At 32.6% G+C, this 15,802-nt stretch overlaps 1 protein-coding gene across 2 annotated transcripts; it reads right to left on the bottom strand.

The window, feature by feature from the left end:
- Window positions 1-565: 565 nt before the first annotated feature.
- LOC134255172 (globin-like) lies at window positions 566-15,600 on the bottom strand. 2 transcript variants are annotated; one of them, XM_062737670.1, is made up of 4 exons: window positions 15,275-15,600; window positions 2,372-2,514; window positions 1,853-2,078; window positions 566-1,583 (listed from the first exon to the last, which is right to left on the bottom strand). In XM_062737670.1, exons 2-4 carry the CDS (start codon window positions 2,503-2,505, stop codon window positions 1,443-1,445), a joined length of 501 nt encoding a protein of 166 aa, XP_062593654.1. In that variant the 5' UTR covers window positions 2,506-2,514; window positions 15,275-15,600; the 3' UTR covers window positions 566-1,442. The 2 variants fall into 2 exon arrangements, with proteins under 2 accessions (XP_062593654.1, XP_062593655.1); XM_062737671.1 differs by lacking the exon at window positions 15,275-15,600 and adding an exon at window positions 8,634-8,670.
- Window positions 15,601-15,802: the final 202 nt, after the last annotated feature.

Genomic DNA, 15,802 nt, shown 5'->3' with positions numbered 1-15,802 from the left:
TCTCAAATGAGGCGATAAGCAAGAACATGCTATGCGTATGAACAATTTCTAAAACGAGGTAAGTTATTGACGAACAAGTTGATGAACAAGAATATCAACAGTCTCGGTAAAGTCATCTTTTCACAAATGGTCGATATAATGGCCTTTGTCAGCAAATATAATGTATCATGGGGTCAAATTCTGACTGACGTTTTTAATTCTAATTATTAGTTCATTAAGTACACGCATATTCTTTAACAGTTGCAGTCATTGTATTTTAACAACTTATCTGTATATGTGTTATAGCAAATGCAGATCTAGATGGTTCGATCGATGCATCCATCTTCTAACTGATAGTGTGACACCTGACCCTAACAAGTGCTTCTTGAAGAAACTTCAAGTATGTTATTTAATCGTAAAAATTTGAGAAGACCTCCTCTTTATTTTGTTAGAGGTCAATAAAACAATGTAATATACTTCCCAAAAAAATAAACAGTGGTTTCAGGGTTCAATGCGAACAGTTATTGTCTTGATATCACGTAAATACATTTGTCGCTGGAAACAATGCTTATTATTCCGAAGTCAGTTGTGATTGATATAGGTTTTATTATGAATTTAATGGATTCCCTGAAATCGCGTATCCATCAACAAATACAAACAATAAAAGTACAACCACAATGGATATATTTACACTTGTACAAGATGTCAAACGGAAGAAATAAATAACAATCATCCACAGAAAATGCTTATGAAAAATCTTAGTGAAATCATTATTTTTGGCATTAACTGGTTTTATTTACAGTGTATAATGTACTGGATTTGCTGATATATTGCATTCATGAAAGCATAAAATACACGTATTAACAATGTACAAAAAATCTAAAATCTATTTAAATTGTACATGTATATTTTGGTACATACAAAATACAGAAAATATATATTTTAAATACATGTATTTCATTTAAGGCAGCCTAGCTACTGTAATAATGAAAACACCTTAACTGTAATACATGTATATTAACTACCCACAATTGATATTTGTTTGATATTTTTTTTTTCGGATTAACACATCGCTATTGTTTTCAAGTGATTACATTTACTTTATATCATTTTCTCTTTTTCATATTTCTAATTTTTTATAAATATATATTACATTTAAGCTGATGCACAGACAATTTTTGGTTTAAACTAGCCTATCAAGAAACACATTACATGAAAAAAGAACCTTTATGATAAACATGTATGATAACTTAATTAAAGATGAACACTTTATGGGACTCTTGGCGTTTCTTTCCAAACATGCTATTAATAAAACACTTATCTCCTAGCAAATCTATTCGAACACGTGACAAGTTTTTACATTTGCTGAGGCTCAGGATCCCTGATATCCCTGTACTATAAATAGCCATCTTATTCCTCACATTGGTACCCTTTTAAGTAATAGCACACCTTATAATGGCTTATTACGATTTCATATTCTGCTCCTCGCCGCTAACAACTGCTACTACGATATTTAGAAGCTTGACCCAGGACGTTTTCATGAGGGGTGTGCACTCATCTTCTAAAACTGTCTCCAGCCAAGACGGTACTACCTCCTTTAACCACTGAAAAGGAAACATGTATTTTATATAGTTTTCCCCATTTTTAGAGAGTATTAACATATCTAATAAAAATAATTGAGAATAACTTAAACATTGAGGACCTCAATACAATCTTAAACCTATCAATTAAAATATTTATGAGAAATATCAAAGAGTAAACAACTAAGTAGTATATTTGAAATTGTATATAGTTACTTAAAATTTTAAGAAGCCCATGAGAAAATCATTGAGTGCATATATTACAGTATAAGCATAATCATGTATGTAGTTACTTTAAATTCCCTGGATCCCACCCCTCGGCCAATGTGGCTGACCGCCGTCTTCTTCACCAGTTCTACCAGAAGTTCAGAGTCGTGCAGGTTGTCGACATACGAGGCCAAGGCATACATAACGGACATGCCATGTGCCGGGAGTTTGGGGTGTTGAGCTATTTTCTCCAGAGAACTGCCCCTGAACTGTGGAAACATCTCCAATGCTGATGGATATAATGTGAACAACCTAGCAGTAAAAAAAAAAAATCAAAAATGCCAAATTTGATACACCTGCCCCAAGATAAAATAAGCATGGAGCTGTAAGATTATTTGCAATTAAGATTGATCAATAAATTTAATTTCGATCTTTAATCTTATGAATTCAAATATTTTTCCGCCAATATTTTTCGTCTCAAATAAAAATATTTATAAATTTTTTCCCCCGAAATACATTTTGACAATATTCGTCGTCTCAAATAAAAATGTATATCTTTCTTGTAATTTTTTTTTTCGAAATTCATTTTGAATATAAAGACGTACGAAACGAAAAGTTTGACGCCATTTTCTTTCCTGTGTTCTTTCCGGTAGAGCATGCTCCAACTGTCCTCAACAGCACACACTTCCGCTTCCGTTAATCCTGTATCCGGGTCCTTAGTGTTATTATTTTCCGTCATTTTATCAGGCTACCAATAAAAATACGTCCTCTTATTAAACAGAACTTTTTTTTCTTACGGTTACAAAATTTAAAATAACTCCAAAAGCTATTTTATCACATATTTTCTCCTTTATCCCGTTGATATAGCTCATGTGATATCGTTTTCATATCAACACTATGTATTCCTACGCCGCGTGACTTAATGTAAATAAACAAATACATGTGTATGATGGAGAAAATGACTAAATTTGTCAAATTTCACTTTATTTGATATATTTTGACAAATTTATATTCATGAATTAAAAAAAATAAGTGCTGAAATAATTTCTTTCTTTTATTTTTGTACGAACTATTTCATACAACGTAATATTATTTATTACGTTATTTGGTCCGCGCGGTAACCGAAAGGACTTTGAATTAGAAATAAAAACAAAATACACATTTAAGTGAACAAAAATATGTGATAAAAAACTTACTTTATGTTTATTTGCTTTTAAAATGAGATCAATTCTTTTAAAACTGAATGGCCAAGGCTCAGGGATGTATTAAAACACACAATTTGCATCTCGTTGGATAAAAGCGGTCTTATCAAACCACAAAATTTGAAATACCTCCAAAAAAAAATGCTAAATGCTTATTAAACTATTTTAAAACTATTTTTAATGAGGCTAAAATAAAAAAAAAAAAATTAAAACTGACTTTATTTCAGTGCTAAAGAAAATCAAAATGGGTCCAAGATGTTGATTTAATGGGCTCGTGTTATATGGCATTCCTTTTATTCCTTGAGAATAGATGATGTTGGAAAGATCGGCCGCAGATATAATCAGGAATCGAATTGGATTTTACTGCGTCATTTTTTCATGTATATGTAATATCTTGTAGATTTTTATGATAATATTTTCTTTTCAAATTTCAGAGATTGGTTAAAAAGACTGGAGATTTTGCATTAAATTGATGGTAATGTTCCCTCTAGGTAAACAAGCATTGTATATAATTGTAAGCAAGAAGATGGGGTGTGATGATATAGAAATGAACCAAACATAAGAATCTTCGGGGAATAAATAAAGTTATTGGATGTAAAAAAAAGAATGGGAGAGGACGAACGTGACTTAAGGCAGGTTAAACCCGATGTACCAAACAATTAAAAAAACTACACAATATGTAAAGGATATTAACGCATGCAGAAATATATGAACCTAATTGTGTTTGAAAGCCACCCACTGTAGACCGTCACCTGACCTGGTGCAGACTGGTAAATCCATGTATACCCCTGAGGGTATAATCAGTGCGTCTGCTGGTTCTTTGCAAAATGGGACCAGTCAGGCGTAAATCCCAATTGTCTTGATTTTATTAACAAAACACACTCAAAGATTTGTAATGAAAAATATATAAGACACAAAGAGTTTTATTTCTTGTGTGAAACATGTACTAAATATGTTGTAAAACTTTTCCCTTGCCATTCGATTTTGTCTTTCGCTTCGATAGGAACCAAATCTTATGGTACTCGGGAAAGGTTTACCAGCATACATGCATACAGATTGATTGTATGTTGTTTGACGTCCCTGTCGAAAATTTTTCATTCATATGAGACGCAGCCATTTGCCGCTGGGAAGCTACAGATTGTATACTCGGAACTTACGGCCATTAAGTGGTAAGGGATCTTTTTCGTGACAGTACCAACACTGGACCTCCACGCCCCACAATGGAATTCGAACCCGTGACATGAGAATTTAAAATTCCTTTCTACGCGACTCTAGAGCAGACGCTTTTACCACTGCGCCACACGGGAGACCCAACATATATAAATTGATTGGTTGATTGTATATTGTTTAACGTCCCTCTCGAGAAGTTTTCCCTCATATGGAGACGTCACCAGTGGAGAGCTGCAAATTTTGTCCTATACTCGGCACTATGGACCAATGAGCAATGAGGCATCTTCTTCGTGCCAGCACCTACTGCGACACAGGACCTCGGTTATACGGTCTCATCCGAAGGACCGGTCTCCACGTTCCACAGTGGGATTCGATCCTGTGACGTAAGGATCAACTCCTTACCTCGCGACTTTAAGGCAGGCGTTCTAACCCACTGCGCCACGCGGGCGACCCTACACATATAGAGGAAATATTTAGACATGCTGATGTCATTGATATTATTTATTTCTTGATATGTCTACTTTGAATAGTTTTTAAATATTCAAAGTGTTTGTAAATTTTAAAGCATTAAATGTATGGGAATATTACATATAGAAATGTTTGCACGTGTTGAAAGCCACAAAAAACCAACAGGTACCAAGGCACTGGTTTTGTACTTGAATGACAATTTCAAAAGGACAGAGCTCTTCCTCAATCAAGCGTAAACAATGCACTGTTTCGTCATCTTATAACATTGGAAACCTATTTTGAAGTCACCTCAGGCAATTTTGTGTCCCGAAAGCTATTATCAAAAATAGCAATTCTTTACAACCAGTGTTTGACATTAGTATATCATTACAGGAATAAAACACCCAAGAACGGGAAGTATGAGACCTAGATTTCGGCCAACTGAACTGGAACATCATAAAGTATCCGTTAACAGGTAATAATATTAGTATCCTTAATGTTGCCTATAGTACGGGTGGGAAATATTTACACAGATATTCAAAGATTGTCCTTAACGTATATAATCCGTAAAATAAACTTAATATATAGATAAATGATCGGATAAGAATAAAAATTTTAAAATTATTTTACAAAAAATAATCAGATAGCTAATACACATGTAATTTGTTCAAGCTTCTAAATTGATGACAGGCAGATTTTTTTGTACGATTGAAATTCCAGATGGACTGCTCGTTTCGTGTTTTTCAACAACAACAACTGACTAACAAATATAGACTGTTACTTTTTGTAAGGGTTTGTTGCCAAAAATTGAACCATAAGTATGCGTGGGACATCGGGTAGCATACATAGCTAAACCAAACAGGGGAATTCACTATGATCGACCAATTGCAAACTGGGTCATAGCTATAAGCGGATATCCTGAAAATTCAAGTATGCGTATCAAAACTTTTTGCTACTTATAATAAAATTTAATCAATTGATCATCAATCCAAACACCCATCCCACCCGATTACTCCTGCTTCCTTGTCTTAAAACTCAATATTTTTTTAATATAATAAAGCCTCCAGTCAAGTCAGTAAACAATGAACTTTTGATAAATAATTCGTTTTTCTTTGTTATCGTCTATTGACTTGCATAAGTGCAAGAAAATATGAATTATCTGAATGAAATATGATCATGGAACTTCCAACAACGAACCTACCTTCATAATTACGAGGAGAAAAATTGTGAAAATTCTGAATTCACTCACTTTTCTATTTCATATAAAGTATTGCGTGGGAAAATTCCTAGAAGTCCCCCTTTTCAGCTTGTTTTATTTTTTAACACAGAAGCCGTGCCCTTTGTGTTTAAATGATTGATAATATCTAGTCATATGATGGAGCATCCATGTTTGATTTTTATTTCAGAATTTCTCACACACATCCTGAAAAATTTCTTATCTAAAAGATAATCACTATCTTTTTTTACGATTATGTACCAAACTGTGATGGAATTTATTTTAAAGAATATCAAATCAATATTCCCTATATAAAAACGTCAGAAAAAATGTACATAAATATACAGGACTTTGTTGGACATTTCCTTATTCACATTGTTCTGTTGAGCACCGCTTTAGTATAATAATAAGTTATATGCCTATACAGTGAAGTAATCAGTATTAATTATCTTTTGTTCGAAAAATGATTTTATCATGCTTTTTACAAATGTTTGTATTTTTAAAATACCGCCGGTATGATTAAAAAAAAATATTCTACGTGTTGTTTTTTTTATTTTGGATTTTTCATATACGAAATACATTGTACTAGAAGAATAATTGATAATAAAAAGAAGACATAAACAAATTTCTTTTGATCTGGGGTGGGGGAAGGAGGGGGGGGGGCTGTCCACAAGTGCCTGTGAGAGTATTATTTTGAAATATCCCGTCAAAGATGTTTTTAGCTTCATCTTGTGACGAAGGAATATATTAAAACAGTCAGGTCACCTAGACACTGAAAAATGCATGACTAAAATATAAAATGTATACAGGGTTAAAAACATTGTTAAAAAAGTCAACCTATGTTTTTTTATTGGATTTAACTTCTGGGCGGACAGTTTTTAATTTGTGTTGAAAGGATTTAACAGATTAAGATATTATGCAATGTGTGCTTCCTTTGGGGGTATTTCAAGTCCCCCACTAAGCCCCCCGTGCAATAGAGAGGTGGTTTACACTGAAAGATTGGATATTAAATCGGAACTGACAACTAATATGTCGTTTATTAGAGCCTTTTCTTTATTCCACGTAAGATGAAAAACGAAAATTAATTGAGAAACAATGTCTCCAGCGATAGCGAATTCTCGTTATATTCTATTCAAACCTGTACTTGATCTTTGTTTCTTTAAGTACAGCTAAGAGTTCGAGCTATTAAAAATAGATTTTTTCTCTCATTGTTGATGTTTTAGAATGAATATACCAAGCAGGGTCACATTAATGTAGGGCAAATTTCAAAGACTTATTCGTGTTTCTTTTAAGTTGCCATGCTATTTACTGTATTTCTTCTGCATTCATGGTAAATACACCAATTAATTTTATTAATTATTTTTATTTCTACTTTGTCATAATGTTTACGACTGGACATTTCTCGGTCACTGTTAATTTATTTCGTTCGTGGTCAGTAAACAAGTGCACCTGTGCCACATTAGAACCGCTGGACAATGACCATTCAAAACTAACAGTATGCCTGGGACTCTATTAAAATTCGTCCTTTCTAAAACTTGTTATTGTATGTAAAATTGATGGCGCTGTCGGTGAAACTTCTACTTTCATTCAATGAGGTTAAACGATCTCCTTACGACATTGGGAATGGAATAATAAGGTCCTCGAAGAACCGTCTCCCACAAAGAAAACATGTCAAATCAAAATAATACCCAAACTATTTACTCAAAGCTCTCAAATAGAGATTAATGGGGTGTTTTTATTAAAATTCAAGATTCAAATTAAAGAAAATGTGTCATTTCTTCTACTGCAATATTATTGTTCTACATTTTTTCCTAGCAACTGCGCTGAGACAGAGAATTAGCAACTGTATATATTACATTTATTAGCAAAATCCGAAAAAAGCAATACCAGTCTAAAAGTGTCCAATAGTTCAACATAGTAAATGTACGCTTGTTACTAACTCTTACTTAACTTCTAAATCAATGATAACATATTTCATTCTTTCCACAACACGTGATTCATATCACCTATACACGCATACATATCTAGATATACATTATAAACAAAGATGTCACAAATGTAGCTGCAGATCTGTAGCTCTCCGAAAAAATATATATTGATAGTCATAGACCGGAGAGCTACAGTGCCACCCATTGAAAAAACTGTATATTTATTGCGCACAAAAAAGTGCGCTCGGTTCTTGATTAATTCTTCCAAATTCTTACCTCAATTGCAAAAAATGGAAGATTTCGAAAAATTCCTATCTCTTCAGTCAAGTACTCTCGTAGTTGACATCTGAACGAAGCATATTGGAACGAATTATCTTTGAAACCAAAATGGCAGTATAAATAAGCGAAATGTCCGATGATTGCAAATCAGGACCAGGAGGACCATTAACAACAATTATGATGAATGTTTTATTGTGGAAAGAGTCAAAGAATATGTTAGGAACACATGGTTAGTAATATGAGATTGGCGTTTAAAAATATGGAGATATAAATCGAGAACCGAGCGCACTTTTTTGTGCGCAATAAATATACAGTTTTTTCAATGGGTGGCTCTGTAGCTCTCTGGTCTATCAATATTTTTTCGGAGAGCTACAGATCTGCAGCTATCACAAATGCTACTATTTCAGAGTATAGAAAAAATCTAAAAGTTCCCTTTGTGTATGTATATAAGCTACGATTGAAAAAGGGAAACATTTACAAACTTTCTCTCTGTAAACTTCTGACCCTTTCAAATTTTTCGACCTTTCCTCTGCCTTAGTTCGCGATATAATTCATTTGATAAATGTTTTCTACCTATTAAAGGCGCTACTACTGCGGAGATATAAGAAATAAATCAAAATGTTACCTTACTTTTCCCCTGAGTTTTCACACCAACTGGGTATTATTCCAAAAAGTGTAGATTTTAATTTTTTTTTAGGAATGAATGTAATGGCTTGTAAACTCTAAATGATAGATGAACAGATTATAATAATACAAACTTGATAAATGGCTTTTAAAAAACGTTATTTCATAATACATAAAAAAAATGAATACTTTAATTTTACGTTTGATACTAAAAACCAAGACCGAGTAAATATACGCTATAGCCAGAGACACTTAAAACTCTTGCAACGTTTGAAATTTCTAACGAAACAAAACAGGATAGTATATAGAAGAAATCTGTTATCAATTATTCACTGTGTAACTTTGAACAAAAAAATTCAAAGACTAACCTTTTATTATTTGTATACTTTACGTTCATGAAGTTTAACCAAGACAAAGATAATGCACATCTGCACAAAAATGAATTAAAACGCAAAAAGATTATTAACACGATTCTTAGGTAGAAATATTTTCAAAATAGGCAGCATAAAAAATTTAATGTACAATAAAAGGTTTAGCAAAAATCAAAGAGCTATAGGTTCAGAGAAATTAGGGATCTATATTTGAAGACTTAAATTAAAGATAAATTATATTTTTATTATAATTTTTTACATGAAAATCAAACTCCGACCTTCTAACCCTATTTCTGTCATGCCTTTTCGTTAGAAATATAGCCTTTCAATCAAAATTAATGTTATAGCACTAACGTATATTCAAAAGAAATATGAGTACCTTGTGGACAGAAATGCATACATTTATCAAAATTGTATGTACATGTATATACAATAAATCGCAGTGTTTTGGCAGTATAATTTATTTTATATAATGTGTTATATATTTTCTCGTCACTATTAATTAATTATGATGCTAATATTCAAACGCATTGCAGTTGAGATCTCGGCTAAGAAGAACGTGTATTTTATTTGAACTAAAAACCTAATTTGTAAGGCCGGGGAGCGGTAATTAATTGCTTGTTTGTCTCCATATTCCTGGTACGAACAGAATGTTTAGTGTAATTAATGACCATGTTTCCCTTGCTAATGGATTAATTGTGTACCAATGTAGATAAAACATTTGAATTTCATTTTTTACTCTCCATTAAATAAATGGAGAAAAAGGAGCATGCACTAATAACATGATAGCAACTACAACGTGACCGTCAACGAAGTTTAGCCACGAATAACGTACCTTAAGATTTTCTAACCGATTTTAATAATATCTTGTGTTGTATACACAAGTATTACTTTTCATGATCACAGACTTCAAAATTTTAGAGACCTTATAATTCTCTTTTTACTATTTTTAGGGGAGGCAAAGAAAACGACATTTTATCTGCATTTCTCCATGAATGAATTCTATCATTTCCAATGCATACAAATTTTTCCCTTAAGGTAGGATTCTTCTCTGGTTTCTGACTAGATGGAATAATCATATGTTAGTTAAATTATTAATAAGGGACTAAAGTTTCATAATATATCAACTAAATAAGATTTTTCACACATACTAGAACTATGTTGGCTTTTAAATGCTTCAAATCTAAGTACAGATTTGAGCCAAAAATCCGTAAAAAGTGTTATTTCTCTCTTCGTAAACGATCAAAACTTTTAGCTTTTGTATCATTTTGTACCTTTATGTTACAACTTTACTATATGTGAAAATTAGAAAAAGTTAAACATAGGAAGCATATTCCCCATTTTCAAAAGTGAGTTATCTCCCCTCAAAATCGGAACTCTTCTACACTAGACTAAGTTCCGCGGACTACGCATTACGATAATACAACAAAATAGGGATTAACTTACACACTGTATTTAAAAATTTTAAAAGAAGGAAACGGTTTGCATTTTTTAAAGATAATAAATTATTTTATAAAGGGTCTGTTAGCCCCCCCCCTTTCTAGAAAGCTATACGAATTAGCTAGCCCCTTGACCCCCCCCCCCCCCCCCCCCCCCCCGTGCGTAAAGGTACAGAGAAAGAATATGTAAATGGGTTGAACAGTTGAATATGAACCATAGTTGTGAAAATTAAAAATTATTAGAATTATTAATTGTGAATTCAATAAAATTACGGTACATATATTTTTTCACAAATGTACATGTATGTCAGTTACACGGGGTCTCTCTCTCTTTCTCTCTCTCTCTCTCTCTCTCTCTCTCTCTCTTTTACACACTTTGCAAAAAAGACTAACTTAAAAAATTAAATACATGTACTTACACTGAAAGGATTTGAAAAAAATAAATAACACTTGAGAAAAGAATGTTTTCCGTTAATTAACGAGAAATACGCTAGGAAATTATTGTATCAATTTCGTGTTTCTGCTCTCAATTCTCTGATCTAAAACAAAATGTGTATTTTACTCGGGAATATACATGTACATATGCTTAGATCCTGCACTAAAACTTTGATTAAATGCAGCTTAGACTTTATACGAAATATGTAAAACGAATTCAGGTCGATGCTATTTTAATTAGTCTTTCTTTGTTAAATGAGCACATGAGATTAAATTATTCATTTAGAATTCCATTCAAAGTTTTAATACCATACAATGAATCAATTATTTTACAAATAAAAAATTCTAGAAACACGGTTAATTCAAATGAAATAGGCCTTTAATTGTCACCAAATGTGTTCTTGTAAGTAAAAGTTCTATGTTATGACATATTACAATCGAGCAAAAACGCAGTTTCTTGGTATCGGTCGTGGAAGACGAACTACTGCTGTATATGCAGCAGTGTCAGAGGTAAAACTATAGATGGACATGTCATCAGTCTCCAAAAAATTCCTAGAGATACAAAGAAAATATGGCTGCAGCAGGCTAGATTAATTCGTATAAACTTTATAACTAAAAATTTAATTGTTCCGCACATTTTGTAAATAATGATGATCCGTCTGTAGAACATCCACTACCGAAAATTAGCTTTTTTTTTAAAATAGGCCTATTCGAATATGTATCAGCATTTTATCAGTAATTTGTGGGGTTTTTTTCTTTTGTTTTTTTGTTTTTGTAAGGGGGGGGGGGGGTCACACAGCACCTTATTATAGTAATATACAGATTAATACAAATCCAGAAAGAGACTATGAGTGGGCAATTAAAAAAAATACGAATCAGTTAAAATTTCTTTTTATTCACAAACACAATAACATTTTTTCCATATGACAGAGGCATTACACCATGAACATGTTTACATCAAGAACGTCCGCGGAAGTGACTTTATTTATAGCGCATGCGTATTAAACACAATAAAAGAGTTCCCTTCAGGGGAAATAACTCACCTTTTGAAAATGGGGAATAAAAATAACTAATAAATCCTAAAAATTTAAGAAAAGTAGAGGAAATTCGGATTAGCAAATATCCATTTTATTTAAATTATCCATGTCATTTTGGTAATGTCATCTGATAGGCCCTATATGTAGTATCTTTTTTGGCAAAAAGAGAAACGTTCAATCTTTTGAATTACAAGTAGGGATCGCATGATTGGAAACAGTAATTTTTTATTCTTAATGTCTAGGAAAAAGGTAATGACCTTGACCTGACCTTGCCTCTAATATTAAACGGTCAAATTTAATCTCACTGATACCATCACTTAGGGATATTGTCCTCTTCATTCTGTGAAAAGTTAATTCATTTTTTAAATACAAGAAATGTGAGAAGAATCCTACCTTAAACATTTGTTACTGAACTATCACTTTTCGAATGTTTGTGGTAACAAATTCTTTCGGAAAATCCGAAAATCCAATAAGATACATTTTTTTATATAAAAAAAGAAGCCGGGTTTGATAAATGGTGTGCAGACTTCATCATTAACATCGGGTTTGGGCTTCCTTTTATTACAGGTTGGCTCAACAAAGAAACATGTGATAAGCTGAGTCTATAACGTAAGTGTAGTTATAAAGAAGCGAGTCTTTGACAAAAGTACATGAAATTATGAATAGCTAGGTGTTTTAGGTAAGTGCATGTACTTGCCATAAACTAAGTCTATGAAATTAGTTTATAAATAATTGCTAAGAATGACATACTAGTGTATATGATCATGATGATTGTGATGAACTTATTCTGTGAAAGTATAATGTATATATTATTGATGAACTTTAATATGTTGACGGTGCGACCGTTAGAGCGAGCGCAAACTCTTCTATTGTTTTAAATTTAGATCGGGCTCTTCAAACCGCACGTGACATTTGGTGCGTCTAGACTCTGACGTCACATGACGTCGCATGTAAGTAAATACCAAAAAAAACTGAACAGTGCTGAAAGTTAATGAAAAAAGTTACGTTTACAATTTATATTAAATATGTATCCATTTAAAAAAGGCGAGTAAACTTTTTGTTGAACATTTGCCGTCATTCTCGCGAAAACGCAACTTTGTTAAGTGATGCATTGTGGGTCAAAATTACTGCGGCAAAAAATTCTAAAGAATATGAATGTGCAGTAGTCCGAATTTTCTCTTCGCCTAGGCGTTGTCGTTAGAGCTCGCAGTTACGAACGTCGCTTCGCGACGCTCGCTGCGCTCGCTATAATTGTGATAAACTAAGACCATGACATAATTGTATATAATTGTGATGAACTAAGTCCATGACATATGAAGAGCTTAGTCTATGACTTAACTGTATTGTTAAGAGCTAAGTCTATGACTTAACTGTATGTATAATTATGACTTAACTGTATGTATAATTATGACTTAACTGTATACATGTATAATTGTGATGAACTTTATTTCTATGATTTAACTGCATGTATAATTATGATGAGATAAGTCTATGACTTAATTGTATGCATAATAATTGTAATGTGCTAAGTCTATTGCATAAATGTATATAGCCTAATTTGGATGTTCTAAGTCTACGAGATATGTGTATATAATTGCAATGAACCGAGTCATTAAGATAAGTGTATATAGCTGCGATGAATCAATTGAGTCTTTGATATAATGAAAACTGTATATAATTGTGATAAGTTGAGCTTTGACATAAGTTTATACAATTGTGATAAGACTATGACATAGATGTATATGAGCTAAATATATTACATGTGAACATAAATTTGATGAGGTTGAAATATGATTTTATATATACTAACTTCAGTACGAGTTTATTGGCTGTAATTTTTGGAATAAGGTTAAACATTTATAACTTTTAAATTATGAAAAAGAAAATTATAATGTGATTGAGTGACGACCATTACTTTTAAAGACATGTATTTTGTTAGAAATGGGACGACTGAATATTAATTTTGTGCGAGCGATAAAAAGAACATCACAGAGTATTCCCCGCCATAGATATTCCGGACTCCCGCCACTTAGCACGTGTTAACGGGACAGCTGATTGTGTTTAATATGTCCTCTATGATAGTTACCCCCGCGGAGTGTCACCACACTTTATCAACAGATTACCTTGAAGTTCTAAGTTCAGCGCTCGTATACATATGTACATATCTATGTATATCTATTACTGTATATTTGATATACGCCGTGATCCTCTCTCTCTCATCATTGTACTTAAAGCATTTCAAATGTTTGGTCGTAGTCCGATGTCACAACAGGCCCGCCCGCAAAGATGAAGATAATTATTTAATGGTATTTTTTCACATGAAATTCTATCCAATCCATTATCTATTTGACGTATCATCCCAACATTTTTGAATAGATGAATGTCTACTTCTGTCAACAGAGATCAGGCTCTCGCGAGAAACCACGAGATTTCAGCCTCGTTATTGACTTTATCACTAGGAAGGCATAGATATATAATCTTTTGATGTTTTACAAACGATCGAGGAATGCTTATATATCAATTTTCAAGTGAAAACAAATAGTGTCTTTTAAAGAGTCTTGCTCTACAGACAGTGTATTCAGTGTATAAATTCCAGCCCAGCTTTACGGTGCCATGTTTGTACAGACTGTACAATGCAAAATATTTAATGTCATTACTGCATTCGTAAGTACATGTATTTCACACGGCATTAAAACAAATAGTGCACCCCCTGTTATCAAGATATAATTAGATTTATCACATGCTCAAGAAATGCATTGTCATTGTAGATTCCTTGAACAGGATTTTAATTTCGATCTTACATTCTAAAGTCATTGACATTGAAGACATCAAAGAATACTTTTATTCTTTCTTACTAAATGGATGACCTTATTATCTAACACACTTTGCAAAAATGAAAGAGAGAGAGAGAGCGAGAGAGATAGAGAGAGAGGGGGGTTTGAAAATATTAATACGTTCAACAGATTTTTTTACGGTTTGAATATAGATTGACGAATTTTGATATGTTTGATGTAAGAAACAACCTGTAACCACAATTCACCTGTTGATCCTTGACACCATCTATATATGCATTACTTAGAACTATAATTGATTACCAAACATGCTTGTCTTAATTACCTGCAATCGTGCAGTGATTTTTTCTTGTAAGAGAAAACTATTACATTTTATCTGCCTTTTTTCCTTTTGCTGCTGTTTTATTTAGCTTGAAACTTTCTTTTAGTCAAATAAAAATTTGAACGATATTCAAATTGATAAATTCAAAATGCATCCTGACATTTAAATGTGTAGAAAGTCGAATTCAGAACATTTGTTTTTACTTTGAGGTCTTTAAATCAGAGATATAAATTAAAATCAGCCTACCTGTGTTTCACTGTACGAGCATACACTGAAAATGACAGGTGTACTGGGTAGATAAAACTCAGGTGAAAAAAAATCCAGGTAAGTTAAACACAATATCCCGGGGTCCCGCGAGCGGAGCGCCGACCCTCGACCGTGAGAATCGAGAGATCGTAGAGGAATTATTTCAGCGGCTCTCAAACGGAGGGTGAAAGTTCACTTCTCAACTTCAGAATCGTGCACTCGCTATCCCCGTACATCAAAATCAATTGACCTACTTTATAATAACTGATTATTAGTAAATTATGTTGTCTGTACGTCTAGAGGTTTAGCTGTCAATCATTCCAGAATTAGTGTGCGGCCACTGTTCGGGGGTTCGCTACATATATATATATATATATATATATATATATATATATATATATATATATATATATATATATATATATATATATATATATATATATATATTTTACAAAAGCGGGTGAAAGTAATGACGTATGACCGAGCACTAGATTATTTATGATTTTTGATAACATATGGCTAAAAATC

Source organism: Saccostrea cucullata, unplaced genomic scaffold, assembly GCF_032062105.1.
Source record: "Saccostrea cucullata isolate Sc308-1 unplaced genomic scaffold, CSIRO_AGI_Scuc_v1 ctg2474, whole genome shotgun sequence".
Taxonomy (NCBI): Eukaryota; Metazoa; Mollusca; class Bivalvia; order Ostreida; family Ostreidae; genus Saccostrea; species Saccostrea cuccullata.
This window is presented reverse-complemented; position numbering and strand designations above follow the sequence as displayed.